The sequence below is a fragment of the Megalopta genalis genome, chromosome 1 (genome assembly GCF_051020955.1).
Source record: "Megalopta genalis isolate 19385.01 chromosome 1, iyMegGena1_principal, whole genome shotgun sequence".
Taxonomy (NCBI): domain Eukaryota; kingdom Metazoa; phylum Arthropoda; class Insecta; order Hymenoptera; family Halictidae; genus Megalopta; species Megalopta genalis.
This window is the reverse complement of record NC_135013.1, coordinates 6512180-6539563: the sequence shown is the minus strand read 5'-3', so window position 1 is coordinate 6539563 and position 27384 is coordinate 6512180. Positions and strand designations below refer to the sequence as shown.

At 41.0% G+C, this 27384-nt stretch overlaps 1 protein-coding gene across 1 annotated transcript in view; it reads right to left on the bottom strand.

The window, feature by feature from the left end:
* LOC117228622 (dexamethasone-induced Ras-related protein 1) overlaps nucleotides 1-27384 on the bottom strand; it is a 192236-nt gene that overhangs the window by 51176 nt on the left and 113676 nt on the right. Inside the window, exons 3-4 of the mRNA XM_033484466.2 lie at nucleotides 26662-26948; nucleotides 9571-9728 (exon numbers count right to left, since the gene is read on the bottom strand). Coding sequence (XP_033340357.1) covers nucleotides 9571-9728; nucleotides 26662-26948 — 445 coding nt within the window. The remainder of the gene's footprint in view (nucleotides 1-9570; nucleotides 9729-26661; nucleotides 26949-27384) is intronic.

The window sequence follows — 27384 nt, the reverse complement described above, 5'->3', positions numbered from 1 at the left end:
GTAATGTTCGCTTCGAATAATTTTTGATTAATCAGTTATTTTCTACGAAAGAGTCTTTACAACTTTGCCAAATATTTAAATGAAAAATAATATATAAATAATAAATATTTAAATGAAATCGGTCATTTTCACCGGCACGGTAGGTTTAGCGTTACAGTTCAGCGGATTTAGTTTGCTCAGTGATTCGAGTTTGCTACAGTTTTCGGTCGAATTGCGCGTTAAAAGTTAAAATCGAAACAGCACGCTTATCGGTAACAATTATCTTGCGCTTCTACGAAGTATAAAATTATTATGAAACGAAACTTCGTCGGAAAATACCAGTTCTTCGCATCGATTTTCCGGAACATAGGGCTGCAGCTTCGAAAATTTAAGCTCCGAGGAATGCGAGGGCGGAAAATTCAGCTTCGCGGTCTCGTAGATTGTATTCACCGATTTTAATAATCGAGGATCTACGGCGCCGAAATTCCGCTGGTACACGAGATTACAGCGATACCGATATACAGGGTGCCCCAAAATTATTGTACAAGCAATTATTGTACAAATGAGGGGTTCCTGAGGTCATTTGAAGCAACTTTTTCCTTAGCGAAAATGCGATCCGCGGCTTCGTTTACGAGTTATTAACGAAAAACGGCAGCCAATCAGAGACGAGGTTGACGGCTGGCGCGAGGCGGCCGAGCCAACAAGCGCGCGAAGCTCAGTTCCGCTGATTGACTCGGCCGCCTCGCGCGAAATGATCTCGTCTCTTATTGGTCACCGTTTTTCGTTAATAACTCGTAAACGATGCCTCGGAGAAAAATTCTGTAAAGGAAAAAATTGCTTCAAATGACCTCAGGAACCTCCTCAGGACCTCATTTCCCGCTTGTACAGTAATTTCGGGACACCGTGTAGTGGCGAAGCAGACCCAGCGGGCTCGTAAAGGGAAAACCACGACGAGGGTCGTCGTCGGCGAAGGGTGGCACGACAGCGCGAAGGTGTTGCTTCGTCCGGCGTCGTGCAAAATGGCTCCCTTCCGAATGATCGAATTTACACGCGTCCGTATTTTACGGACGGGCACCGATCACGAGAAATTAATGCGAAATTCTATTCTCTGTACGAATTACCTCGTTAAGCTGTATTGTGTTCGAATGTAATCCGCGCTGTCTAATTAAATCGCACGGGAACTTCTGCCTGCCGCAGTCCCGGCAGAAAAAAATCAATCCGTCCCTGAACGAACCGACGTTGAACAGACTCGGTGCTCTTTTTTACGAGAGAGAAATTTCAATTGCAAAAAAAATACGATACATTGCCACTCGCGAACTATTCGCTGGCTCCATTCATTTTTCGATCTGCCGGCGGGTCCTTTTGCAAGATGGAAAATGGCGGTCCATGAATTTTCGGAATTCTTTTGTCCTCGATGCTGTTAAAAATTCTAAATGTAGAGTGTCGAATGTTTGAAATTATTAAGGGCATTCATGAAATCCAAATGGCGCAGTTTACGAATTGGTACATTGTAAAGGAACCGAGTTCATTTTTACAGTTAACAAGCAATTTTTTAAACATTAAATTGTGCTGTCGAATGCACCGTATGATGTCACTCGAAAACTGGCAGTATTGTCGTCACCCAAAAATTTTAGAATATAACTTGAACCTTATTTATTTATTTATTTACTTATCTATTTATTGAATATGTACGGGAAGTTAAAAAATTAAAAGTATAGAAGGCATTCTAGAACATCGTTTTCTTTATTACAACTCTCGATACAGTAAATTCTCCGCAATTGTCTCCAAGCTTGCAAACAAAAATGGACAATTTGAGAATAGAAGATACGACTATTCAAGCCTCGCGCTTCGTGTTTATAATTATTAATAATCGACAACTATAAATACTGATATCTCAATAATACTAATATCTTAATAATAATCATATCTCTTCTTTCCTAATTGTCCATCTCTGTTCACAAGCCGAGGGACAATTGGGGAGAATTCACCTTACACTGAATTACTCGTTAATTTCACTTTCTCGAGAAATAAAATGCGAGAAATAAAAATGATTTTGGCTCATTTTCACAGCGGAGGGTCAAGACAGTGTTACGAAACATCTTCTTACACCTAGTGGCTTCTTATACCAAGCCAACTACAGTAATGTCTCCCTTCCTGACGCTCAGATTGTCCACTAAATTGGATAATTTGAGAAGAGGAGATACGATTATTCGAGCCTTGCGGCTCGTTTTTATAATTGTGGACAATTTCTAACTATAAAAATAAACCGCGAGGCTCGAATAATCGTATCTTCTCTTCCCAAATTGTCCATTATTGTGCGCAACCACGGCGTCAATTAGAGAGACATTACTGTAGTGGCGTTTTCTGGACACTGGCTTCGAGAGTCCCGATCGCCGCGGAAATAATTTTAAGGACACAGTTCAGATCGCGAAGCCGCCGAATGTACCGCGCTATAAACCGGAACCACAGATTTATCGGCCGGCCATAAAAATCTTTGGAGTCGGTTCCATTTGCTAGCGGTGCCGTAGACCCGCGGAAAAGGGCTTCTGTTTATGGCCCCGTCGGGTTTACCGCGTCGCTATACCGTCACAGCTCGGCGCCATTGTGCAGTCGACAGTCCCCTGGAAAATCGTCGGACATAGTTCGTCGACACGGGATCGACGTTCACGAATCACGTTCTCGGCGTGTGAACACGTTTCCGTCTGTTCCGACGGTTTCCGCATTCCGGATGCCGGCCGTGGCTCGCGCGTAACAACCTTCGATCCCGCTCGCAACCCCCGTTACGGCCCCCTCCGCCGCGCCAACCCTACCCCACGTCCCTTAAGAGACCGCCGCCCGCAACTTGTTGAGTATCCTTTCTTCGATCGCGTCTCTCTAACCCGCTTACGGAAGCCGAGTTCCAGGGAGAACCGGGAGCACGCTCGATCGAGCCTCGATCGAGCCACGATATCGCCCGAAATATCGGTCGCTCGTAAATTCCAGGCCGCGTCGGAACACCGTATCCCCTTGTCCCGGTTACTTTTCGAGTGGATTTCGTTCACGGTTGCTTGTTCCCAACGAGAACTCATCCCCCGCCCTCGGCGCGGCCTCGTCGAAGACGCACGCCGCGACGCAAACGGCTCGCGCTTCGTTGGCTTTCCCTCGATAACTGCGGCTTCGGGTCGGGTACCTTGTCCTTCGACGGCGTTTCTACTGCCTCCGGGCATGCTGCTACTTCGCGGAATTAAAGGAATACCGAATCTCGTCCCGCGTTTTTATCGACGCAACCTTACGGAGGCTGTGGTCTTCCACGTCGCGCAGATTTCTCACAGTTTCTACTGCAAAGCGCGACAGAATCGCGAGGAAAAATCGTAGATCGACTTTTAATAGCTCGTCGAGAAGCTGAGACTTTCTTCTATAAGACCACGTTACAATCGACCCGGAGATCCGTGTCTCGAACTCTGCGAAATTGTTCGAACTTGCAAAACGTTGCAAGTGCAAAATTGTTTAAGCGCGGGAAAGTAACGCCAGGGTTTCGACGCGTTCCGCGGGGGGAAAGAATCTCCGCGGAAAATGAGATCGCGGCTCTGAAAGTAGAGACTCTCCGCTTTAAGACGAGCACGGGGAGGGTATTCTGCGATTTTTTCTGCCGGAGTTATTTTCGGTCAAAGATCGGCTACTTTCTCAGCACCGGTGCGATGGGGATGTTCGCGGAGATTCGAGGGCTGCGCGCATTTGAATGGAACAAAATGTGCTCGACTTCTGTGAAAAACTAGATTTACCATTCCAATCAGAGTCGTGGAGAGTTAAGAAACAGTTTCTACTATTTCATTAAACCGAGGCAGTTCGTCGCACACGAGCAATTCTAATTATAAATTCGAATTCCGCGCACGTAACATCCGAGACGCCGATGAACCGATCGTAAAATCCGCAGATCGTAAAACGTGTTTCCCTACAGAAAGTTTAGGGGATTACCCAGTCTTTTGCGGTCACGGAGATCACGCAAAGAAGGTCTGCCTATATTGTGTCTTCTCCGAACCGATCTGCTCGGCGCCGAGCCGAATTATTTTCAACGAGTTCAAAGGGTGCGTTCGATTCTTTCATGTCGACGCGCGACGGTATTTTTGTTCAGCCTTGCTCGGGGGTGAGCCGCATCCCCCGCCGCGGATCGGAAGCGCATAAAGACGGTATTGTTACTATTATCCCCGGAGCGTGCAGCCCCGATGCAAGCGAGGCGGGCGTCGTCTCACGGATCCTCCGTAATTTTCCGAAGTTCGCACGGCAAATATTTACGCGCGGCGTTCAGCTGTTCGCGGCGCGCACGTTCGCGGGATGAAGGCTGGAAAGAAGGATCCAGAGAGGACAGCCCTTCGCGAAAATCACGAGCGCCAAAGGGAATAGACTCGTCGCGCTCGGGATCCCGCTCCGAAAAAGGGCTCGCGCGCGCCGCGCGTTTCCGCGGCCGACAGTCGCGGGTGAGGGCGGATTGGATAATTAATTTAGTTACGTTCTGCTTGCCGGCTGGCGGCGATGCTCGTGCCGGTTGCACGGGGATGCTGATGCCACGCTTTCAACGGGAATACGCGGTATATTCCTTCGGCTCGTTCGAAGCGACCGGCGAATCCGCCTCTCGCGAAGTAATTTTGCAGCTTCGGATATTCGGAAAGGGGATAGTCGGATGGGGGACTGTCGGCCTTCGGTTATTGCTAACAAGTTATTCCGCGACGGAAGTGCGGGTATCGGCAACTATTGTAATGGGGTAGTTGCGTGGGGTAGTTATAAAGTACGGGTTTTATGCATTTATGACGAAATGCATAATTTATGACGAATTTCGGGTGAAATGCGAAACATCGCAGATATTAGAAATATTATATTATAAAATATTATAATATTATAGTATTATATTGTAGAAATATTATATTATAAAATATTATAATATTATAATATTATATTGTAGAAATATTATATTATTATAATATCATACTGTAGAAATATTATATTATTATAATATTATATTGTAGAAATATTATATTATTAGTCTGTCAGAATTGTTAGCACTGGAACTACCAAGCCAGTCGAAATGACTGATCTTCGATTTTTTCTTACAATTATAATTATTATTGAATAATTGTTATTGTAACGAATAATTATTATTATAAGCATATTATAATTTTGTTATAATTTTCTTATAATTCATATGTTATAATTGAAATTGCACATTTTATGGGCTCCTGATAAAAATGTGTAGATCAATTTCGAAACAGTGAAGACATTTAAAGAATTTAAAGATACTATTGTTTCATATTCAACTCGTTTAAATTATTCAGAAAGGAGATAAATGTTTGTTAAGCTCCTGCATTTTGCAGTCTGCTTACAGTCCTCAACATTGTAAAAATATTTTGCATGAGAAACTTCTTTTATGGAGCATATATTATAATAATAAAATTTTTCAATTATAATTTTAAAATAATATATTATAATAATTATACGTGCTGTAGAAAGTTTAAATAAATCCAATCTTGTCGTTGTTATAAAATAGTACACCTGCATTGGTCGCATTCAGAGCACGGTATTTCTAGTGTTAAGGGAAGATGCGATGCAGAACATGCTTATTTCGAAACTGAAGCATGGAACTCGACAGTTCGATCGTCATTTTGTCGTATAATATTATATTGTAGAAATATTATATTATTAGTCTGTTAGAATTGTTAGCACTGGAACTACCAAGCCAGTCAAAATGACTGATCTTCGATTTTTTCTTATAACTATAATTATTATTAAATAATTGTTATTGTAACGAATAATTATTATTATAAGTATATTATAATATTGTTATAATTTTCTTATAATTCATATGTTATAATTGAAATTGCACATTTTATGGGCTCCTGATAAAAATGTGTAGATCAATTTCGAAACAGTGAAGACATTTAAAGAATTTAAAGATACTATTGTTTTATATTCAACTCGTTTAAATTATTCAGAAAGGAGATAAATGTTTGTTAAGCTCCTGCATTTTGCAGTCTGCTTACAGTCCTCAACATTGTACAAATATTTTGCATGAGAAACTTCTTTTATGGAGCATATATTATAATAATAAAATTTTTAAATTATAATTATAAAATAATATATTATAATAATTATACGTGCTGTAGAAAGTTTAAATAAATCCAATCTTGTCGTTGTTATAAAATAGTCGATCGATGAAATGTCGATGAAAGGCGATATTGGTATGGCAGGTAAAAGAGATCGTCCAACGATGTTAATTAACGATAGTTGAAAATGTTTCGCTATTTATTATATTTTCCAGCATCGACATCGAATAACTCTCAATCTAGTACATTTATCGGAAAGATGGCTGGCGATAGTAATCGAAAATGTTATTGCAAGCGGAGATTGACCGTTTTTGCAGCGTAATTGATCGAGAATCACAACAGTCGGAATTCATTCTCTGCTTAAAAATTCGTCGAGGGAAAGATGCGGCGAACGGAACTACGAAACCGATTTATTTCGACCGATTTTGCGTAAAGCTAGCTTTACCGTTAATCCTTTGCACTCGACGCCATTTTAACTCGAAATCCAAAATAGTTTTTCTGACCTATAGCATTTCCATTTTATACAATCTAGTGTATTTTATACGTTTTAAATTGAATTTTGCGATTACACTTTGCACAATATTTTTAAAAATAAACAGATTTGATAACGTTGACATTACTTTGAAACGAGATGTAACAATTTTTAACGACGCCTTAGAGTCGTCACTCGAGTGCAAAGGGTTAAGTTACAAATACGTAAAATACCATAGCGACAGTATAATGTTGAAATTCGAATTAATTTGTAATCAATAGAAAAGGAAATTTCAACGCAATATCTGAACCGTTCGTCGAGAAGATAATACGGCAAACGGTTAAAAGAGTAAACAAATTAATATGAATAAATAATAAAAAAGTAAAACAAGCTATTAAACTAATAATTTAAATAAACGATTAATTCTTTAATTATGAATTTAAATAAATGAATAACAAACTAAAATAAATTCAACTAATAATAAAAACTATTCAACAACGTCGAGATATTCTAATTTATTAGAATCGTTCAACCAGATACGAAACTTATAACTAGCTCCGGTGTCTTCTACAACGAACGCAGAAAATTCATACTTCGCAGAGACGAGCCAGTCTGTCGACAAGTTCTGAGACCATCTGAATACAACGTCCGCGATAAACTCTCGAAGTAGACCAAGGGAGCCGGGAGTTGGAGAGGATCGATCACAATCCGTAACGATTTTTCAAGTGCTCGCAATTCCTTTGCTCTGGTCCGCCTATCCGTCCGTCCGACCGTCGGTCCGATCCCAGAAGTCCCTCTCGGCTCTTCGATTCCCGGCTCTCACCGAGGGCCGCAATGAAGATTGCCGTGCTCCGTCACGCGGTTCACGTCGGCCCGCCCGTTTGTCTGTTGATACGTCAAGTGTAATCTCGCAAACAGAGAGCTGCCGGTCGGCGAACAAGCCTCTCCAGCCGCCCCCTCCCCTACCGCGCGCTACGTCACCGCCGGAGGCTCGATTGCGAGCCGCTGCCACTGCCCGCTCCCCTCCCTGCATGCTCCGTCTCCGCCGGAGGCTCGATTGCGAGCCGCTGCCACTGCCCCCTCCCCTTCCCGCGTGCTTCGTCATCGCCGGAGGCTCGATTGCGAGCCGCTGCCGCAGCCCTCGGGCAGCAACCAGTTTGCACCCGTCCAGTATGGTCTACTCCTTTGACGGTTATTGCTATTGCCGTTGCTATTGCTGTCGCGAGATCGTGTCCGCGATATCCGTGCTTCCGCGAGCGGAGATAACGCCGCGCCGCGCCGCGAACTACGCGTCTACGGAGACGGTTAAGTCAACGAATTTATGCAGTCGCATTAGCACGCGACACTTGCCAGCCATGAAATCACGATTACGATCGGCATTCGAGGACGAACGTTCGATAGAGGGCACGATTTAATTTGTGGAGAGTTGTTTATTGGCTGGTTTGAAATTTCACGATGATCGTCGGGGTTATAGTAATTTTCTCTCTAATTTGTGCTCAGATTGCGTATATAAATGGACAATTTGGAAAGAGGATTATTCGAGCTTTGCGACTCGTTTTTATAGTTGTTGGAAATCGGTAACTATGAAAAGGAGCCGCAAGGCTCGAATAATCAGAAATTATTTATTTTTGTACGCGATCTGTGCGCGAGTTAGGGAGATATTATTGTAATTAGGAATTTCGCAACCCTTGGTTAACGCTAGAATTATATAGGGCGGTAAAAATGATTCGCTTGGCATTTATTGTAATCGTTACACATTTTCGATACATTTTTGATAATGTTTGTACGAGCTTTTCTACAATATTGGAGTGGTTAATTATGTAAAGCAGTAGTTTGTTTTCTCGTCAACTGTGAGTCATCGCTAAGAATTATTATATCATGCTCCAAAATAATTTGTGCGCTGTTAATTTCGTTAATATTTCAAAAACTGGCTAACTCTTTGCATTTGAGGCCAAATTAACGCAAAATTTAAAATAGTTTCTCTGACCCATGATATTTCGATCTTATACAGGTTGTCCCAAAGTTATGATATTTCCGGAAAATGAGGGGTTCCTAGGGTCATTTGTAGCAATTTTGTCCTTAGCAAAAATGTTCTACGAGGCTTCGTTTACGAGTTATTAACGAAAAACATGGACCAATCGGAGAGCGAGTTCAGATGACGCAGGTGGCCGAGCAAATCAGCGGAACTAGGCTTCGTGCGCTCGATAGCTGCGCCGTCACGCGATAGTCGCCTCGCGCCAGCCGAGCTCGCCTCTCATTGGTCACCGCTTTTCGTTAATAACTCGTGAACGAAGCCTCGTAGAATATTTTCGCTAAGGACAAAGTTGCTTCAAATGATCTCAGGAACCTCTCATTTCCCGGAAATACCATAATTTTTGGACACTCTGTATATAACCCTTAAATATAAGCAAATATGATTAATAAAATTATTTTCAAAAAGTACACAACAGTTTTTAATGACGCCTCGTAACGGTTGAAACCGTTGTACGAGTAACAAGACTTGAATTTCATATATATAAAACGCAGTAATCATAAATCAGAAAAGCCGATTCGAACTTGGAGTCGGAATTGCCTTGAGTGCAAAGGGTTAAACATATTTTTAAAGGCGCGGTGAACTCTTCGAAAATCGATCACTCGTCTTAATCATTTTCGCACAGGCTGCGGATTTCTGGGATTTCGAGTGAGAAAAGAATGCTCGATATACAAAAGCAAACTCTAGAAGAATTTAAGACATTACAAACTCTATTGTTCTCCCAAGCTTATGGTACATTAATTAACGAGAAAGGAAGCTTCAGTGATCGTCTTCTTACACGAACACGCATTAATTCTTGTTTCGCCGTCATTGGACACGTTGCCGGATAAATTCGATTCTGCCTCTGAACGGGGTTCACGGGAACGGGAGTGGTTTTCCGTTGAACGGTACATTACGGGGAACAGCGTGACAAATGGCACGGGCGGAAACCGCTACACACGCTTCTCGTTTGCACAAACGGTTAAACCGCTTTCCGCGAAACCATTCCTCCACATTTAAGCTGATAGACTTACCGGTTAGAAAGGATAATCGTCGCATCGCGGGGAACGGATGGTTTCCGCTGGTGTCCAGGAGATCAAGCTGGTGGACCTCCCCTCTAATCCTGTACAGCTTCCGGTGGAAGTCCTCGATCGTCGGTGTGTAACTTTCGTCGAATTTGTTGGACAAAAACCTGAAGCCAAAAGCGTTACCTTCTGCGTTACCGAAGCATCAGCGGCTACCTCTCGTAATCTAGATATTAACGTTACACCGATTCCGCGCGTTTTACATCGACTTAGCCTCGGATTAAGCGCTCGCGGCCTGATAGCGATACTTCGGTGACACTGATTGCATTCGCGCACGAAATACGCGATTATCGCTAACAAAATGACTAATCGGTACATGCGGTTATGGATTAACCACTCTGCAACCTGATTCTTTTATCATTTTTTTCTTTCTTTTACTTTTTTGGCAACTACTTGTATGACAAAATTAGAACTAATATATAGGGTGCACCGTAATTATGTTAATACTTGAAAAGGGCGATTCCTGAGGTTATTTGGAGCAACTTTTTCCTTAGCGAAAATTCAATCCGCGGCTTCGTTTACGAGTTATTCGTGAAAAATGCTGACCAATGAGAGGCGAGCTCGGCTGACGCGAGGTAGCCGAGCCAATCGGCGGAACTAGGCTTCGCCGCGTTCGTTGGCTCGGCCGCGACGCGCTCAGCTGAGATCGCCGCTCATTGGTCAGCGTTTCTCGTCAATAACTCGTAAACGAAGCCTCGAAGAAAATTTTTGTAAAGGAGAAAGTTACTTCAAATCACTTCAGGAATCACTCCTTCCAGTTGTTAACATAATCATGGGGTACCCTGTGTACCTATTATGCTTGTTATACTTTTTCGTATTCTTCTTCTCACTTTTTATTATATTATACGTATATTGTATTACTATATTATATGCGTGTGGATATACATTTACGTATTTTATCTTATTTCGATATATTTCTTCTATTTTTCTCCTTTTCCCTCTTTGCTTGTACTGTATGAGATTACTATAATTTCCCATTGCTTTATCTGTAATAAAAGGTATTTCTACCTGTACATCTGAATAAATTATTATTAATATTATAAAATATACGTATATAAAATATGTGTATAAATATATTATATATAAAATGGGGTTCCCGGACAGAAAAACGCGTCGTACGTGTTCGTTCTGTTCTAACCCCTCGCGCGCGATAGAGAACTTCCGTTTTCTCCTCTCCATTAAATTCTAGAAACCTTCTGTCGTACGCAAGGTCCAGAGATGCACCTCCTCCACTTTTCCAGTCTAAACACGCAACTACTCGGCAAGTTATTCCACGCCGACCCATTTCCAGCATTCAGACGCTCTATTCACGCCGTTCCGCGGCCCTCCCCATTCGTCGAGACCGCGCCGCCTCGGGATACGATCCGAGCTCGAACCAAGTCCCGGACCCGGCAAGAATAACCTTAATGGACGCAATGAGAGTTCCTTTGTTTCCCGACTCATCGGGCAACACGAGGCGACGCGTTCCCGAACCGAAGTTTGCTAATGGACCACCCCGACCGGCGCGAGCGGCCGCCGTTCTCCGTCCGCCACGTCGAATGCATCCACCGCGCGCGGCCGGCCGCCTCGCGTTTCACCACAATTTTCTAATTAACTTTAAAACACTTCGCGCGCCGCGTCCGCCCTTTATAATCGCCGGCAAAACTGCGGGATTCTTCGCGCCGCGAAACTTTCGCGCGCCGCTAGTTAGAATCTAACTATCCGGCGTTAAGATAAAGACCGTGCTTTTCGCCCGGTAAAGCGACCCGTAATCGAAGAAGTTACGGTAATTCGACTTTCATGCGGCTACGTTAGTTCGAATCGAATCGTTCGACAGGAAAGCGGAGATTGTGCTTTAGGCTGAAGGTGCGACAGAAATGTTGAGGATGTGGTTCGAGGAAAGATGAACGTGTTGGACGTCGTTGGTGAAATGAAAATTAGGACAGAAATGAGGCGTTTATTTTGAAAGTGGCATAAGTCACTTTGTTTTTAAGTCGATATATTTAAGGGTTTGCGTTTTGACACGTTTAAAAATATGGATGCTAACTTTCGAGAAGATTTACTTGTATTTGTTATCTCAGGATACTGATATTTTTCTCGGTATAAATAATTTTTTATAAACATTAAAAAATCACCACTTTTCATTACGGTAAAGTGACTTATGCCACTTTCAAAATAAACGGCTCAAATGTCTCTCTAATTGACGCTCGGATTGTCCACTAAAGTGGACAATTTGGGAAGAGGAGATACGATTATTATTATTATATGTTTTTATAGTCTCGAATTATTAACAACTATAAGAACGAGCTGCAGGGCTCGAATAATCGTATCTCCACTTGACAAATTGTCCCATTTTTGTTCCCAAGCTGAGGGTCAATTAGAGAGAATTTACTGCACAGTAATAATTTACCGCCCAGATTGCGTACAAAAATGGACAATTTGGTACACAATGCAATACAAAAAGAAAATATGCATTTATATGCAAATCAACATCGATAGACCCGGAAACTTCGACGAAAATAACCTTGAAAAAAAACTAGTTTTCGCATCGTACTCGTCTCTTAGTACCAATCAAATTCCGCGTATAATATTTGTTGTAGCGTCGCTATTGGAAGAGATATTGAGATGACCGGTTTTTAACGAAACACCCTGAATCGTATTTCATTCGGTTCGTCCGAAACTTCGTCCGAACAAAATTTTACAAAGTCTATGCATTTCGTCAAACTTGTCAATTTTCGATATGACAAACATGTCCTCATACGTTAATTGTTACAGTGAAAAAGGTATGTCGAACTTAAAATCGAGACATTTTATCTGAAAGTAGAGGTTTTAAGCTTCAATTTAAAAAAAGGATCATTGTTCCACGACGACTTTTCATGGAGTTATAGTCAGTCGAAGTTCGCCAATTTTTATCCAAAATTCGTCTATCCGATAATTTTTTCGAGCAGTGTACAGTGAATTCTCCCTAATTTTCCTTCGGCTTGTGAACGCAAATGGACGATTTGGGAAGAGGAGACACGATTATTCTTGCGGTTCGTTTTTATAGTCTCGAATTGTCAACAATTGAGCGTCAGTTACAGAGACATTACTGTAGTTGTAATTTTTGCTTGCGGACATTTTTCATGTTTTTGGTGTCTTCATAATTGTACAATACCAAAAAAAAAGAAAAAAAATGCGTGTGACAGTAAAAATTAATAGTATCCTTTTCTTGAAATCAGAAAATATTTTCTGGTCAGCGAAATGAATTTTTCCTGACATTCTAAATTGTCTGAACAACAAAATTCGCGACATCGTGACTAAATGAGCCTGTTCGAATCATAATGGCGCAAGTCGCATTTCTTTTTTCATCGTGAGCGACGAGGAGCGTTGTTATTTAATAACATGTCTATTGTTTACTAACATGTGTATCGTTCACTGGCAAAAATTGTTAAGATAATTTAAATCTTTTTCTTTCACTTGTCGAATTAACATTTTGCCATGCACAGATTAAATTTGACGACATAACAATAAATAATAATAATCAAAAATAATTCTTAACCAACTCAAATTATTATTATTTATTATGTTAAATGTTAAATAGACAAGCGAAAGAAATTGCAATGTTACTATGAATCGAGCTGACTCTAAATTATCCACATATCAAAAATGATTCTTAACGTCAACTCGAATATGTTCTTGCAACTCGGTCTAGAAAAAACCGACGTTGCCAGCAATTCTCTCGCGATCGTTACGAGTCCGCCGAGCGAGTCAGACACTTATTCTCTGCAGAAATTCAATTCCATTTTCGCGATAAAAACGCGCGAAATGTAAACGCAGCGGAATCCGCGCGAGGAATACCGTCGCGATCCCGAGCTCGCGAAAAATACCGAATATTTTTCAAACGATGGATTTAGGATGCCCGCATGGTGTTCGACCGGTAGAGCGTCGGTTCATCCGTTCTTTTTTTTTCTTTTTTTTCGGGGGCCTGCCAGAAGCGTCCCGGCCGCGTATGTGCGGTTGTACCGGAATCGAACGGAGGAGCCCGGAGCCGGCGAATATTCCAGGCAGAACGTTCCGCATGGTCGGGGGCTCGGATCGAGGCCGCTTTGAACGGACTGATTCGATCGGTGCTAATAGGACAAACAATTTAATTTCGGCCGGAATCCGATCTGCCGCGCCGGCGTTAGCGTGGAAACGCGACAATTGGTACGCCGATGAACTTGCGCGGCCGGCGGCACGCTTTTTTTCGGGGCCGCGTTTCGCAAATCATGCGAACGAGATACCGTAAATTCTTCCTAATTGACGCTCCGATTGTACACAGAAATGGGCAATTTATGTATAATGGATATAATTTATATATTATATGAAATGGAATTTATAGTAAATTCTTCCTAATCGACCCTCGACTTGGAAACAAAAATGGACGAAAAGGAGGCTCGAATAATCGTTTCGCCTCTTCCTACAAATTTTTGTGTACAAGTTTCGGGGTCAATTAGGGAGAATTTACCGTATTCGAGCCTCGCGACTCGAATAAATATGTTATATATTAGGACATAAAATAAATATGTTAATATTATAATATTATGTTATAATATATGTTATAATGTATATTATAATATAATATTATGCTATAATATAATATTATGTTATAATATATGTTATAATGTATATTATAATATAATATTATGCTATAATATAATATTATGTTATAATATAATATATTTACGTATTATATAATGTTATAATATTATATAATATACAATTTTTTTATATAATAAGAGTATATATAATCATAAATAAAATATAATAATCGTGTCTCCTCTTTCCAAATTGTCCATTTTTGTACACAATCCGAGCGTCAATTAGAGAGAATTTATTGTACTCGTTAAAAAGAACTCGTTATCTCCCCTGTATTTTTATCCAAAAGAAAATTTGCAGTCGCTCCTCGTCAAAAAAAAACAAACGATTGCACGATACAGGATACCGTATAAAACAAAGCATAGAAAAAAACGATGTTCGAAGAGCACCCGCAACTGCATTTTTCGTGGAACAAATCGGGGCTTCGATTCGTTCGGTAATAATGCAACTTCCGTTCGCGAATTTTTCGGAAAACTATCGCATTGGACATTTTCCATATTTAACGAAGCGAATAGGAATTAGATTAAAATTCTGACTTTAACGGGTTGAATAAGTTGAAAATAGGATAATTGTATTTTCGAATTGTTTGAATGATTTTAATGTTCTGTTTCGTCGTATACGCATAAACTCCGCAGACCAGTAATTAATATTTTACGTAAAACCAACAGAGATTCCAAAATATTCTCCAAAATTCTATCTTCAGTTTTAATCGTTGAAAATTGCCACGCGAAGTAAGAATATTAAAAATTTCTAAAATTAATTGTAAAATTTATTTTCACCATTTTCCAAGTGCCAAATCGAACACAGAATTTTCTATAAAACAAAAATGGCTGAATATTAAAAATCTAGTCTCCGCAGATCAGTAATTAATAATTCACGTCATCGATAAATCTCAAAATATTCTTCCAAATTCTGTTTTAAGTTTCAATCGTCGAAAATCGCCGCGTGAAATAAAAATATTAAAAATCTCTAAAATCTTGTCTAAAAAGCATTTCCACCATTTTCCAAGTGCCAAATCGAACACAGAATTTTCTCCAAAAAAAAAAAGAAAACGCATTGAAATGTATTAAAAGTCGCAACGAGGACAATAAATTCGAAAGAAATTTGAAACATACACTTGCAAGAATTGACGAATGAAACGTGAATTCTGTTCTCGCACAAAATGGCGGAATGGAATTCGGTGTTCGACTAAAACGTAGGACAGCTGTCGATGCTCGTTAAAAAAAAGGGTGCGACTATTAAATACGAAGTGACCGGTTCGTTTTCACCGTTGTATCGACGGTCCCGTAGCAAATGAGGTAGCACGTGCGACGAGGCCGACAGGATTTTCTGGGGAAAACTCGACGGAGAACATTCCGTTAAATCAGTGACACGTTCCCCGTGAGCGGACGGCCGAGTACATTCCCTACCCCCTGGGTTAAAAATATCGCCCTGTTAAAAGCTTTCTGGTTTTGGGGGCGGAAGAGCGAGCCGATACATTCAGGCTTGGTTCACAGTGACCGTTTACCCGGCCACAAGCAATCGACCGTCCCTCGTCCGACAAAGCATTAAATAATGTTCGAAGAAGGCGGTGTGTTCTCCATCGGCCTCTACACTCTACATGGTGTCCCAAAAGTGATTCGCAATACGGAAATGGGAGGATTCCTCAGGTTATTTGAAGCAACTTCTTCCTCAGCGAAAATGCAACCCGCGGCTTTGTTTACGAGTTATTAACGAAAAACGGTGACCAATGAGAGGCGAGCTTGGCTTTTGCAGCCCAGCCAACGAGCGCGCGAAGACCAGTTCTGCTGATTGGCTCGGTCGTCTCGCGCCAGCTGATCTCGCCTCTTATTGGTCACTGTTTTTTGTTAATAACTCGTAAACAAAGCCGCGGATTGCATTTGCGCTAAGGAGAAAGTTGCTTCGAATGACTTCAGGAATCTCTCATTTCCTGTATACACAGGGTGTCCCAAAAATGTCTCGTAATCCGGAAATGGCGGGTTCCTCGGATCATTTGAAGCAGCTTCTTCCTTTACAAAAATTTTCTCCGAGGCACCGTTAACGAGTTATTAACGAAAAACAGTGGCCAATAAGAATCGAGTACGGCTGACGCGAGGCGGCCCAGCCAACCAGCGCACGAAGCTCAGTTCCGCTCATTGGCTCGGTCGCCTCGCGCCAGCCGAGCTCGCTTCTCATTGGTCACTGTTTTTCGTTAATAACTCGTTAATGGTGTCTCGGAGAAAATTTTTGTAAAGGAAAAAGTTGCTTCAAATTACCCGAGGAACTCGCCACTTTCGGATTGCGCGATATTTTTGGGACACCCTGTATGTATATGTAGCCGCGCGTAGCTCGCAACATTACCATTTTGCTGGTCGATTCGATCGATGGCGTGCGAGGATTTCTTGGACCGTTAAAATGTTTCTCGTGTACTGCGAATTCTCGCCGAAAAACTCGACTATTTTGCAAATATTGGTCCCCGCAGATTGGCAGCTATTGCCACGGGATTCAAGACCTTGTAGAAAACCATTAGCAACTGTCAACCAATCGCGCGCCGATTGGTTATAAACCAAGACGGTTTAACTTTTTAATTACTCAGTGGTTTTTGCGGGTTTATTAGCCCGTTCGTTGGAGCATCGGTAAATGTAAGACGATGTTTAAAACGATGCGTGAGCTGCAAGGAAAGATTTAACAGAGTTAGGTATTGTTCGGATTGTTTCGAATCGATATCTGTCCGAGATAATTATCCGAATGAATTTCGTTTAGTCGAATATTTTATTCGAACGATTCTGTTATTCGCCATAAATTATTCCATTCATTTATGAGGAATAATTCTTTGTTAATAAATTCTTTCTCGATAAATTTTTATTCGAAATATTTAACGAATATATTCTTATTAAAATAAAATAGTAATCGAATAATTTCGATTATAATTCGTTATGATAACGTAGATTATTTCTTTTGTTCGTTATATTATTTCGAATATTCGAAATAAAACGAATACATTCTTATTTATTAAGAAATTTTTATTCGAACGAATTCTTTATTAATAAATTTGTATTCGACTGAATTCTTTGTTAATAAATATTTATTCGAACGAATTTTTTGTTAATAAATTTGTATTCGAATAAATACTTTATTTATTTAATTATTATATTCGAATATGTTCTTATTCGAATAAAATTTTATTCAGCTTCTTTAGATGAATTTTTCTAGATAAATTTTTATTCGTTCGAACATTCGATCGACAGTGTCGAATGAAATTTAATTTTTTAGTCTTCACATTTTATCCCTCATTGGAATAAAATTTTTCCCAACGCCCGGAGATTTAATCTACGCGCTTGAAAGACGATTCGACAGGCGTTCGTTGACAATTCTGGACCGCCTAAAGAAACTCTGACAATTTCCTCTAAAAAAGGATCACTTCCAAAAGAAGCGACGAAACCAAATGAATTGAACAAAACAAGTACTGTTCGCGGCAATCAACGAACAACAATTTCTCTCGATTAAAAATGTGATCGAAATAAACATCGAAATAAAAGACATCGCGACTTCGTTCGACAGCGCAGTTAACGTGTCGCCGTGTGCTCGTTTTTCCTTGTTTGTCCAAACGCGTACAGAAATTAACACGTTGAATGGCACGGGGGTCACCGGTGACCGGTGCGCCCAAATTGATAGAAATATATACAGGGTGTCCCAAAAATGTCTCGCAATACGGAAATGGCAGGTTCCTCAGATCATTTGAAGCAACTTCTTCCTTTACAAAAATGTTCTCCGAGGCACCGTTAACGAGTTATTAACGAAAAACAGTGACCAATAAGAATCGAGTACGGCTGACGCGAGGCGTCCCAGCCAACCAGCCCACGAAGCCCAGTTCCGCTCATTGGCTCGGCCGCCTCGCGCCAGCTGAGCTGGGATTCGACCGCCTCGACCGCTGGCGCCGTTGGCTCGGCCGCCTCGACCGCTGGCGCCGTTAGCCCGGCCACCTCGCGCCAGCCGAGCTCCCCTCTCATTGGTCACTGTTTTTCGTTAATAACTCGTTAACGGTGCCTCGGAGAAAATTTTCGCAAAGGAAGAAGTTGCTTCAAATGACCTAAGGAACCCGCCACTTTCAGATTTCGAGACATTTTTTAGGCACACTGTATAATTTAAAACAAATGTCAATGTCTAAAATTTTGTATTATTACCATCGTTAATTCAAACAGTGATCCCTGTCGCAATTAACATGTCAAACATACATTGTAACTTATCTATCGCAGATAATATTTCAACATTATATGGATCACGTAAAAGAAAATTCGTCGTGGCGCCACGGACAATTTCTGTAAAACCGGCGTGGCATTCAACGTGTTAACATGTACACGAATCGATTCGCCGATCGAACACGTTTACTCTGTTACCGAGGAACTTCTTGGTCTGCGAACTAATTAATTCTCCGACCGAGTCGCCGAATCGTTCTTTTTTTTTCCAAAGCGTTTAATTTCGGTTCCGGGATAAGGAAAAAGACGGAGAGCTTGCGAAACAGCTGCCAGGAAAGGGAGGGTGTCGAGCAATTTAGCCGAGATGCCGGGGACAACTTCGAAAACCTGGATCGAAAATAGACCGGGACTGCGGATGTTCTCTCTCTCTCTCTCTCTCCCTCTCTCTCTCGAGTCGGCAAAGTTGCGGGTGGAAGTGCGCCCAGGGTGTTGACAGATTAAATATCTTGATTACCGTTGACTCTATTTGAGGGTAACTGCCTCGCGGCGTGCATATTACGCGGGACGAGTATTCGATACGTTTCGCAGCACCGCCAACTAGCTCCATTAAGGATCCCTGACCAATTATAACAGTGGTCGATGATCGAGTGATCTCTGACGTCAACGCGGAGACGGGAAACCCTGCAACGCCGACCACCTGACGAAACTAAATACAGTGATGTCTCTCTAATTGACGCTCAGATTCACCACGAAAATGGACAATTTGGGAAGCGGAGCCTTGCGAATTCGAGCCTCGCGACTCGTTTTTATAGTTACCGCTTTTCAACAATTATAAAAACAAGCTGCAAGGCTCGAATAATAATCGCATTTTCGCTTCCCAAATTGTCCATTTTTCTGCACAATCTGAGCGTCAGATAGGGAGACATTACTGTAGTTGCGCGCTCTGAAAAGGAGGCGCATATATATTAATTTACAAAAGTAACAATAAGAGGCATTTATTCCAATTTTTAACAAGCGTAAGTTACACATCAATTGAATAAATAACTCATAAATCTATCTCTACGCTATGAATAATTGTAAATTAAAAAATCAGTGACCCGTCATTTCGACAGCTTCCGTGAATCAAGTGTTAATAGTTATACCAGTTGAACGATTACAGTAATGTCTCTCTAATTGTCCACAAAAATGGACAATTTTGGGAAGAGGAGATACGATAATTCGAGCCTTGTAGTTCGTTTTTATAGTTACGAATTGTTAACAATTATAAAAACGAGCTGCACGGCTCGAACAATCGTATCTCCTCTTCCCAAATTGTCCATTTTTCTGCAGAATCTGAGCGTCATTTAAGGAGACATCACTGTACAGTAATGTCTCTCTAATTGACGTTCAGATTCTCCACGAAAATGGACAATTTGTGAAGCGGAGCCTTGCGAATTCGAGCCTCGCGACTCGTTTTTATAGTTACCGCTTTTCAACAATTATAAAAACAAGCTGCAAGGCTCGAATAATAATCGCATTTTCGCTTCCCAAATTGTCCATTTTTCTGCACATCCGAGCGTCAGTTAGGGAGACATTACTGTAGTTGCGCGCTCTGAAAAGGAGGCGCATATATATTAATTTACAAAAGTAACAATAAGAGGCATTTATTTCAATTTTTAACAAGCGTTACTGTAACATTTGCCGTCAGTAACACATCAATTGAATAAATAACTCATAAATCTATCTCTACGCTATGAATAATTGTAAATTAAAAAATCAGTAACCCGTCATTTCAACAGCTTCCGTGAATCACACAAGTGTTAATAGTTATACATTATATATATAATATAATAGTTATAATTGACACTCAGATTGTCCACAAAAATGGATAATTTTGGGAATAGGAGATACGATAATTCGAGCCTTGTAGTTCGTTTTTATAGTTACGAATTGTTAACAATTATAAAAACGAGCTGCAAGGCTCAAACAATCGTGTCTCCTCTTCCCAAATTGTTCATTTTTCTGCAGAATCTGAGCGTCAATTAAGGAGACATCGCTGTACAGTAATGTCTCTCTAATTGACGCTCAGATTGCCCACGAAAATGGACAATTTGTGAAGAGGAGCCTTGCGAATTCGAGCCTCGCGACTCGTTTTTATAGTTACCGCTTTTCAACAATTATAAAAACAAGCTGAAAGGCTCGAATAATAATCGTATCTTCTCTTCCCAAATTGTCCATTTTTCTGCACAATCTGAGCGTCAGTTAGGGAGACATTACTGTGCATACACTCCGCTGGTAAGACGCGATTTCCGCTTAAAGGTTTCTTCGCTTCCGTCAAAACCGAAGGCATTCGAAATCGCGGTGCCGCGAACTGCGGATAAATTCCCGTGTTTTCGCCGTTCCGCGTGCCAGAAAAATCGCGCGGTCTTTATCTCACAGTTTTTCTAGCTAGACCGCGGATCTCGGAATAGAAACTTTGTGCTTCGAGTGCGCGCGAAATTGGGAGATACGTAACAACACCTTTTAACCCTTTGCACTCGAGTGAAGACGCTCAGGCACCGCTAAAATTGTTACAGCACGTTCCAAGATAATTTTTATATTAACGAAGTTTAGATTGAAGAAATTACTAAATTGTTTATTGCCGTAAATTGCCGTAACTGTTGTACCACAAGACTCGATTTAATATAAAATGGAAATACTATAAATCAGAGAAATTATTTTTGATTTACAATTAACCCTCTGCACTCGAGTGGCGACTCTGAGGCACCACTAATATTTGTTATATCACCTTTTAGGATATTTTTGATATTAACAAAGTTTATACACTTGAAAAATTGTTAAGAGTGTAATTGTTGCGCGAGTCCCAAGAGTCGATTCTCACATATGCATAAAATGCATTTTCTCGTATAAAATAGAAATACTGTAAGTTAGAAAAATGATTTTGTATTTTCAGTTGAAATAGCTTCGTGTGCAAGGGGTTAAAATGGCTTCGAGTACGCGAAATTGGGAGTTACGTAACAACACCTTTTAACCCTTTGCACTCGAGTGAAGACGCTCAGGCACCGCTAGAATTGTTACAGCACGTTCCAAGATAATTTTTATATTAACGAAGTTTAGATTGAAGAAATTGCTAAATTGTTTATTGCCGTAAGTTGCCGTGACTGCTGTACCACAAGACTCGATTTAATATATAAAATAGAAATACCATAAATCAGAGAAATTATTTTTGATTTACAGTTCAAATGGCTTCGAGTGCAAAGGGTTAACAGTTTTTAACTCACCGAGAATAATAGAACAGCATTTATTTAAATTCTTCCAATGTCATCACAGTTCTATTCGCAGGTTAGCTATTTTCGCCTCGAATGCATCAAAACTGCAGTCTAATTACAACGTTGCAACAGTCAGTCCTTTATTGCACGGAAATAATTGCAACTTTGTGTCACTTTTTCCTTTTTTTTCAGTACTCGTTAATTGCTCTTTCGAAACGTTATTCTATCTCTCTGAACATTTTTTCTTCGCTCTTTTCCCTCGTACAAATTTGTTAAAATCGTTCTCAGATTTTTGAAGCTTTTAAAAGTGAAATTTTCGATCGAACAGGATCGAAATTTGCAGATATACATCAGCAAATAAAAAATACTGTGCGACGCGAACGGGCGTTTTCTGTTAATTAATATCAAAAAGAATTCTCTCTCTCTCTCTCTCTCTCTCTCTCTGTCTCTCTCTCTTTCTCGCAAATACGGAATTATATTTAATGGACGATACTATAAATACACGCTACGGTACTGTTTTATTCTGTTATGTTTCACGCGAACATTTCAAATTATTTCAGCCGTGTCCAGAAATAGAAAATGGATGAACGTTCAGCCCGGCCGCGCGAGGACTAAACAAGTAGGTCATCCGAGCGGGTTCACGGAGTAAATTGAGTGAAACAGCGAGTTCGAAACTGAAAATCTGTTGATTTTTAATCGGATTCCAAGATAAATTCGTTACTTTCGCGAGAACTCCGCGGACCTCAAGCTGGCTCGCAAGTGCGATACACGTCTCTGGTTCGAACTTTGTGCACCGGCTACAATGGCAGCCGGGAAACAATGGGTCCCCCGTTTAGAATGCGCTGGCCACCGGTAGAACAGGTCCGCATTTTTCTTCCGACTTTTCCCTTGGGTGCCGGGCGATGCCGATTCTGCGCTGCCCTAGGTCTACTTCGACCCTTCGTGCTTACCGGCTGTGTACACAGAGCCGGGGACGTACAAAGGAAATATTTACGGGAACTCTCCCGCCGTCTATAGACAGAACGAACCCGTGTATCCTTTATTCGGCTCACGAATCTCTCGAATAATTCATAATCAAAACGTTCGCAAACACGGCGATCGTCCAAGATAGCAGAAACCGAATACGGTAAATTTTCTTCGATTGTCTCTCGCAGCTTGTCCACGAAAATGGACAATTTCGGGAGAGGAGATACGATTATTCGAGCCTTGCGGTTCGGTTTTATATTGGGTTGGCAACTAAGTAATCACCGATTTCAGTTATAGATGTCTCTCACTCCCATTTTTATGATATACGTAAATGTTATATTATAAAATTATTATTATTATTATTATGTTAGTTTTTATTATCCGTGAATGTTAGCAACTGGACAAATTGAATGCAGCGGTCAAGGAAAAGCGACCAGAATTGGTCAATCGTAAAGGTGTCATTTTCCACCAGGACAATGCTAGGCCGCACACGTCTTTGTCCACTCGGCAAAAAATTGATGGATATTGGTTGGGAATTGATGTTACACCCACCATATAGCCCTGATCTCGCGCCATCGGATTACCACTTATTTCGATCCCTGGACAACTCCCTTCGTGGTAAAACTTTTAATGATGATGACGCTGTAAAATCTCACTTAACTCAGTTTTTGGCCGAAAAGGATCAGACTTTCTACGATCGTGGAATTTTCAAGTTGTCAGAGAGATGGCAAAAGGTCATCGAACAAAATGGAAAATACATTACAGGTTAAACATCATTCCAAGTAAAAAAGAATTTTTCATTTCATTGAACAAATCGGCAATTACTTAGTTGCCAACCCAATAGTTACGTTATATAGTTATACATATATTAGGTCTACTGGAAAGTTCTGTCTGATAATGTCATTGCAAATTTATATATATTTTTGAAAAATGTTGCTCATAAATCGCTATCACGCTGGCAAGAGGTCATAAGTAACGACGGAAATTATATTGTACAATAGATATATTACTAAATTTATGAAAAATCTATGATTTCCTTTCATTCCTTAAACGGACAGAACATTCCGGTAGACCTAATAATATACAGGGTGTTCCAAAAATGTCTCGCAATCCGAAAGTGGCGGGTTCCTCAGGTCATTTGAAGCAACTTTTTCCTTTACAAACATTTTCTCCGAGGCACTATTAGCGAATTATTAACGAAAAACAGTGACCAATGAGAGGCGAACTCAGCTGGCGCGAGGCAACCGAGCCAATGAGCGGAACTGGGCTTCGGGCGCTGGTTGACTGGGCCGCCTCGCGTCAGCCGTACTCGATTCTTATTGGTCACTTTTTCGTTAATAACTCGTTAGCGGTGCTTCGGAGAAAAATTTTGTAAAGGAAGAAGTTGCTTCAAATGATCTGAGGAACTCGCCATTTCCGGATTACGAGACATTTTTATAGTTATAGTCAACAATTTTAAAAAAGAGCTGCAAGGTTCGAATAATCGTATCTCCACTTCCCAAATTGTCCATTTTTATGTAGAAGCTGAGCGTCGGTTAGGGAGACATTACCGTACTTCCTAATTCTGTCATCCGTAATTATTCTTTCATTTGCGAACACGCAAGAAAATCCTTCCGGATGTTACATATTATTATTTATTTGTTCATAATTGCGTCGGAATCGATGAATATAATGTACATACTGGGCAGTGAAATATCCACGCTTCCGTATAATGTATTACGTTACGGTCGTCTCGTAAGTTCGCGTCGCGTGTATATGTTTACACTTTTCGTGGCACGTTCCGTAAACATTTCGCGAAGGAAATTACGCATTCGTGGACGATTCATCCGCGGTGACGCGACAGCGACACGTCTAAACGTGTCCGACGAACAAGCAAACGTCCGCGGGAGATTGGCTCGACCGTCGCCGGAAATGAATTCAACCGGTGCCCGGATGTCATTGACAATGGAGACACGTATTCGACCAGTGAAACCGTGTAAACGCTGCAGCTTTCATCATTCACGTTCACCATGAATTCATTAACAGATACATAACCGAAGACCCCCCGTTTTAAGATTAATCTTGCTGCTGACACGAGTCGCGTATGCGGTTGTCTGCACGCAGAATTCTACTCGTGTGTTATCGACAATGCCAGTTCTACGATAACAATAGAAATATTCTAATTCAAAAAACGACGAGAGCGACGAGAGCTATTTTCCATTCTATAATAATAACAACGGATGCCTTTTTATGCGAAAAAAGCCTCTGCCCACCCTCCCTTCGCTTATTATCCTTTCTGAAAGAATATTAAAACTTTCTAAAATCAATTGTAAAATTCATTTTCACCATTTGCCAAGTGCCAAATCGAACACAGGATATTCTATAAAACGAAAAATGGCTGAATATTAAAAATCTGAATATTAAAAATAAAATGAATATTAAAAATCTTCCAAATTCTATTTTAAGTTAGGTCTCTGCCCGCCCCCCTTCGCTTATTATTCTGTCTGAAATCCCTTTGTTTGCACCACTAGAGAAGAATACAGTAATGTATCATTAACCCTTTCGCTACGGAGCGCTTGCGTCAAAATGAGATCGCTGTGAACGGAGCGTATTATTGAGTAGTTTTGGCACTGAAGTTCGGAATGTATTTCTGGTTCCAAGTTTTCCGTAGTCCAAATATATTCAGATTTTTGTGATCTTGAGCACGTTACTGTTTGTCTTGCATGGCGAACGCTTTCAGTATCGGTATTTTCACTTTCAGTACTTTCACTGTCGCTCGTGAAAAATATTCTCCTAAATTTCCTTTTCCCCGTGATTTGATAATGGGTCTAAAAAAAATTAAATACTTCAAAACTCAATATATTATCACAAAGGCAGAAATTGAGTATTTACCTGTGAATGATTAAAATTAAGCCAACAAAATTATTTTAGAATTATAAATTCGTGTAAACCTTTTAATCACTACTATTATAAATTGCTGGTATATACATATACGTCGCTGGCAATGTTCTAAAGAAGTCTGAAACTGTGTATTGTTAGAATAAAACACAATATCGTCTTGTCGATAGTGTTATATTTCATGATAGTCGATTGTTTAAGGCATGCAGTGTTACCAGATACTCGATTAACAAAAGTATCGCATGTAAAGTATGAAATAAAAGTATATATGGTATGAACGTATATACATATACACTCTTCGTATATGAATGGTCATTCTTCGAGGGTGTATATATACGCCCATGGAATAAATAAACTCAATTCAATTCAACTCAACTCAACTCAACTCAACTCAACTCAACTCAACTCAACTCAACTCAATTCAATTCAATTCAATCCGATCACATTCAATTCAATTCAATTCAATTCAATTCAATTCAATTCAATTCAATTCAATTCAATTCAATTCAATTCAATTCAATTCAATTCAATTCAATTCAATTCTATCAAGTTCAAATCAAATCAATGAGATTGAATTCAACTCAACTCAACTACCCGCGCGCCCACTTTTCTAGAGCGTATATACAGGGTGTCCCAAAAATGTCTCGCAATCCGAAAGTGGCGGGTTCCTGAGGTTATTTGAAGCAACTTTTTCCTTTGCGAAAATTTTCTCCGAGGCTTCATTTACGAGTTATTAACGAAAAACACTGACCAATAAGATGCGAGCTCGGCTGGCGCGCGGCGGCCCAGCCAACGAGTGCGCGGAGCCCAGTTCCGCTCATTGGCTCGGCCGTCTCGCGCCAAATGATCTCGCCTCTGATTGGTCATTGTTTTTCGTTAATAACTCGTAAACGAAGCCGCGGATCGCATTTTCGCTAAGGAAAAAGTTGCTTCAAATGACCTCAGGAACCCGTCACTCTCGGATTGCGAGACATTTTTGGGACACCCTGTGTATACGCTCTTCGTATATGAATGGTCATTCTTCGAGGGCGTATATATACGCCCATCGGAGCGAAAGGGTTAATCCTTTGCACTCGAAGCTATTTTAATTATATTTTAAACATATCTTCTGATCTACGGTGTTGCTATCTTATATGATTTATTGCGATCGACGAAGGTGTTTTCGGCTCAAGGCTCACCGTGCTACAATGGCGGTTTTGCCGACCCTCGCGCTGCCAAGCATGACGAGGCGATAGCAGTTCCTCGGCGGTGGCTTGCAGGCGTCCTCCTGCGATGAGGTGGACGCAGGAGTCGGGCTGACTGGTACCGGGAGGATGCCATCCTCCGAGCCTGAGGGCCCCTCCAGCTCGGGGCCCGCCTGTGCGCCCCTTCGACCCCGGGGGATCCGATTCTCGGCCTCTTCGACTGTACTTCCGCTCTTGCAGAGCCTCTGCACGCAGCACAGAATACGGCCGCACGCCTCCAGCTGTAACAAACGGTTTATTTTTATTCCGTTAAGTCCACTCGCGCGAATTTCCCCGGGGACGTCTCCGGCGTTAACACTTCGGCTGCCACGTCAACCGTGCATGTCTTGCACGATTCTACCCGGATAGCTTCGAATTAATCTATCCGGCGCGATATCGAGTGGAACCTGCTTAGCTGATACGGTCTGAGAGAGATTCGGGATGCTCGACGGACCGACGCATAGTGGTCCCAATCGATGAATTTAGCTGTTCACGACGATTTCAGCAATGTTCTAAGACGCGAAGCCGGTTTTATATAGGTCGTTGAATTCGTCTCGACGTCAGCTATCACTTTATTAAGTAGGAAAGATATAATAACGATTAAAATGTCAGGGTGACTTTAATTTTTTATTTAAAAAATAATTTTATTTTAATTGTTTATATTGACGTTTATAGAGG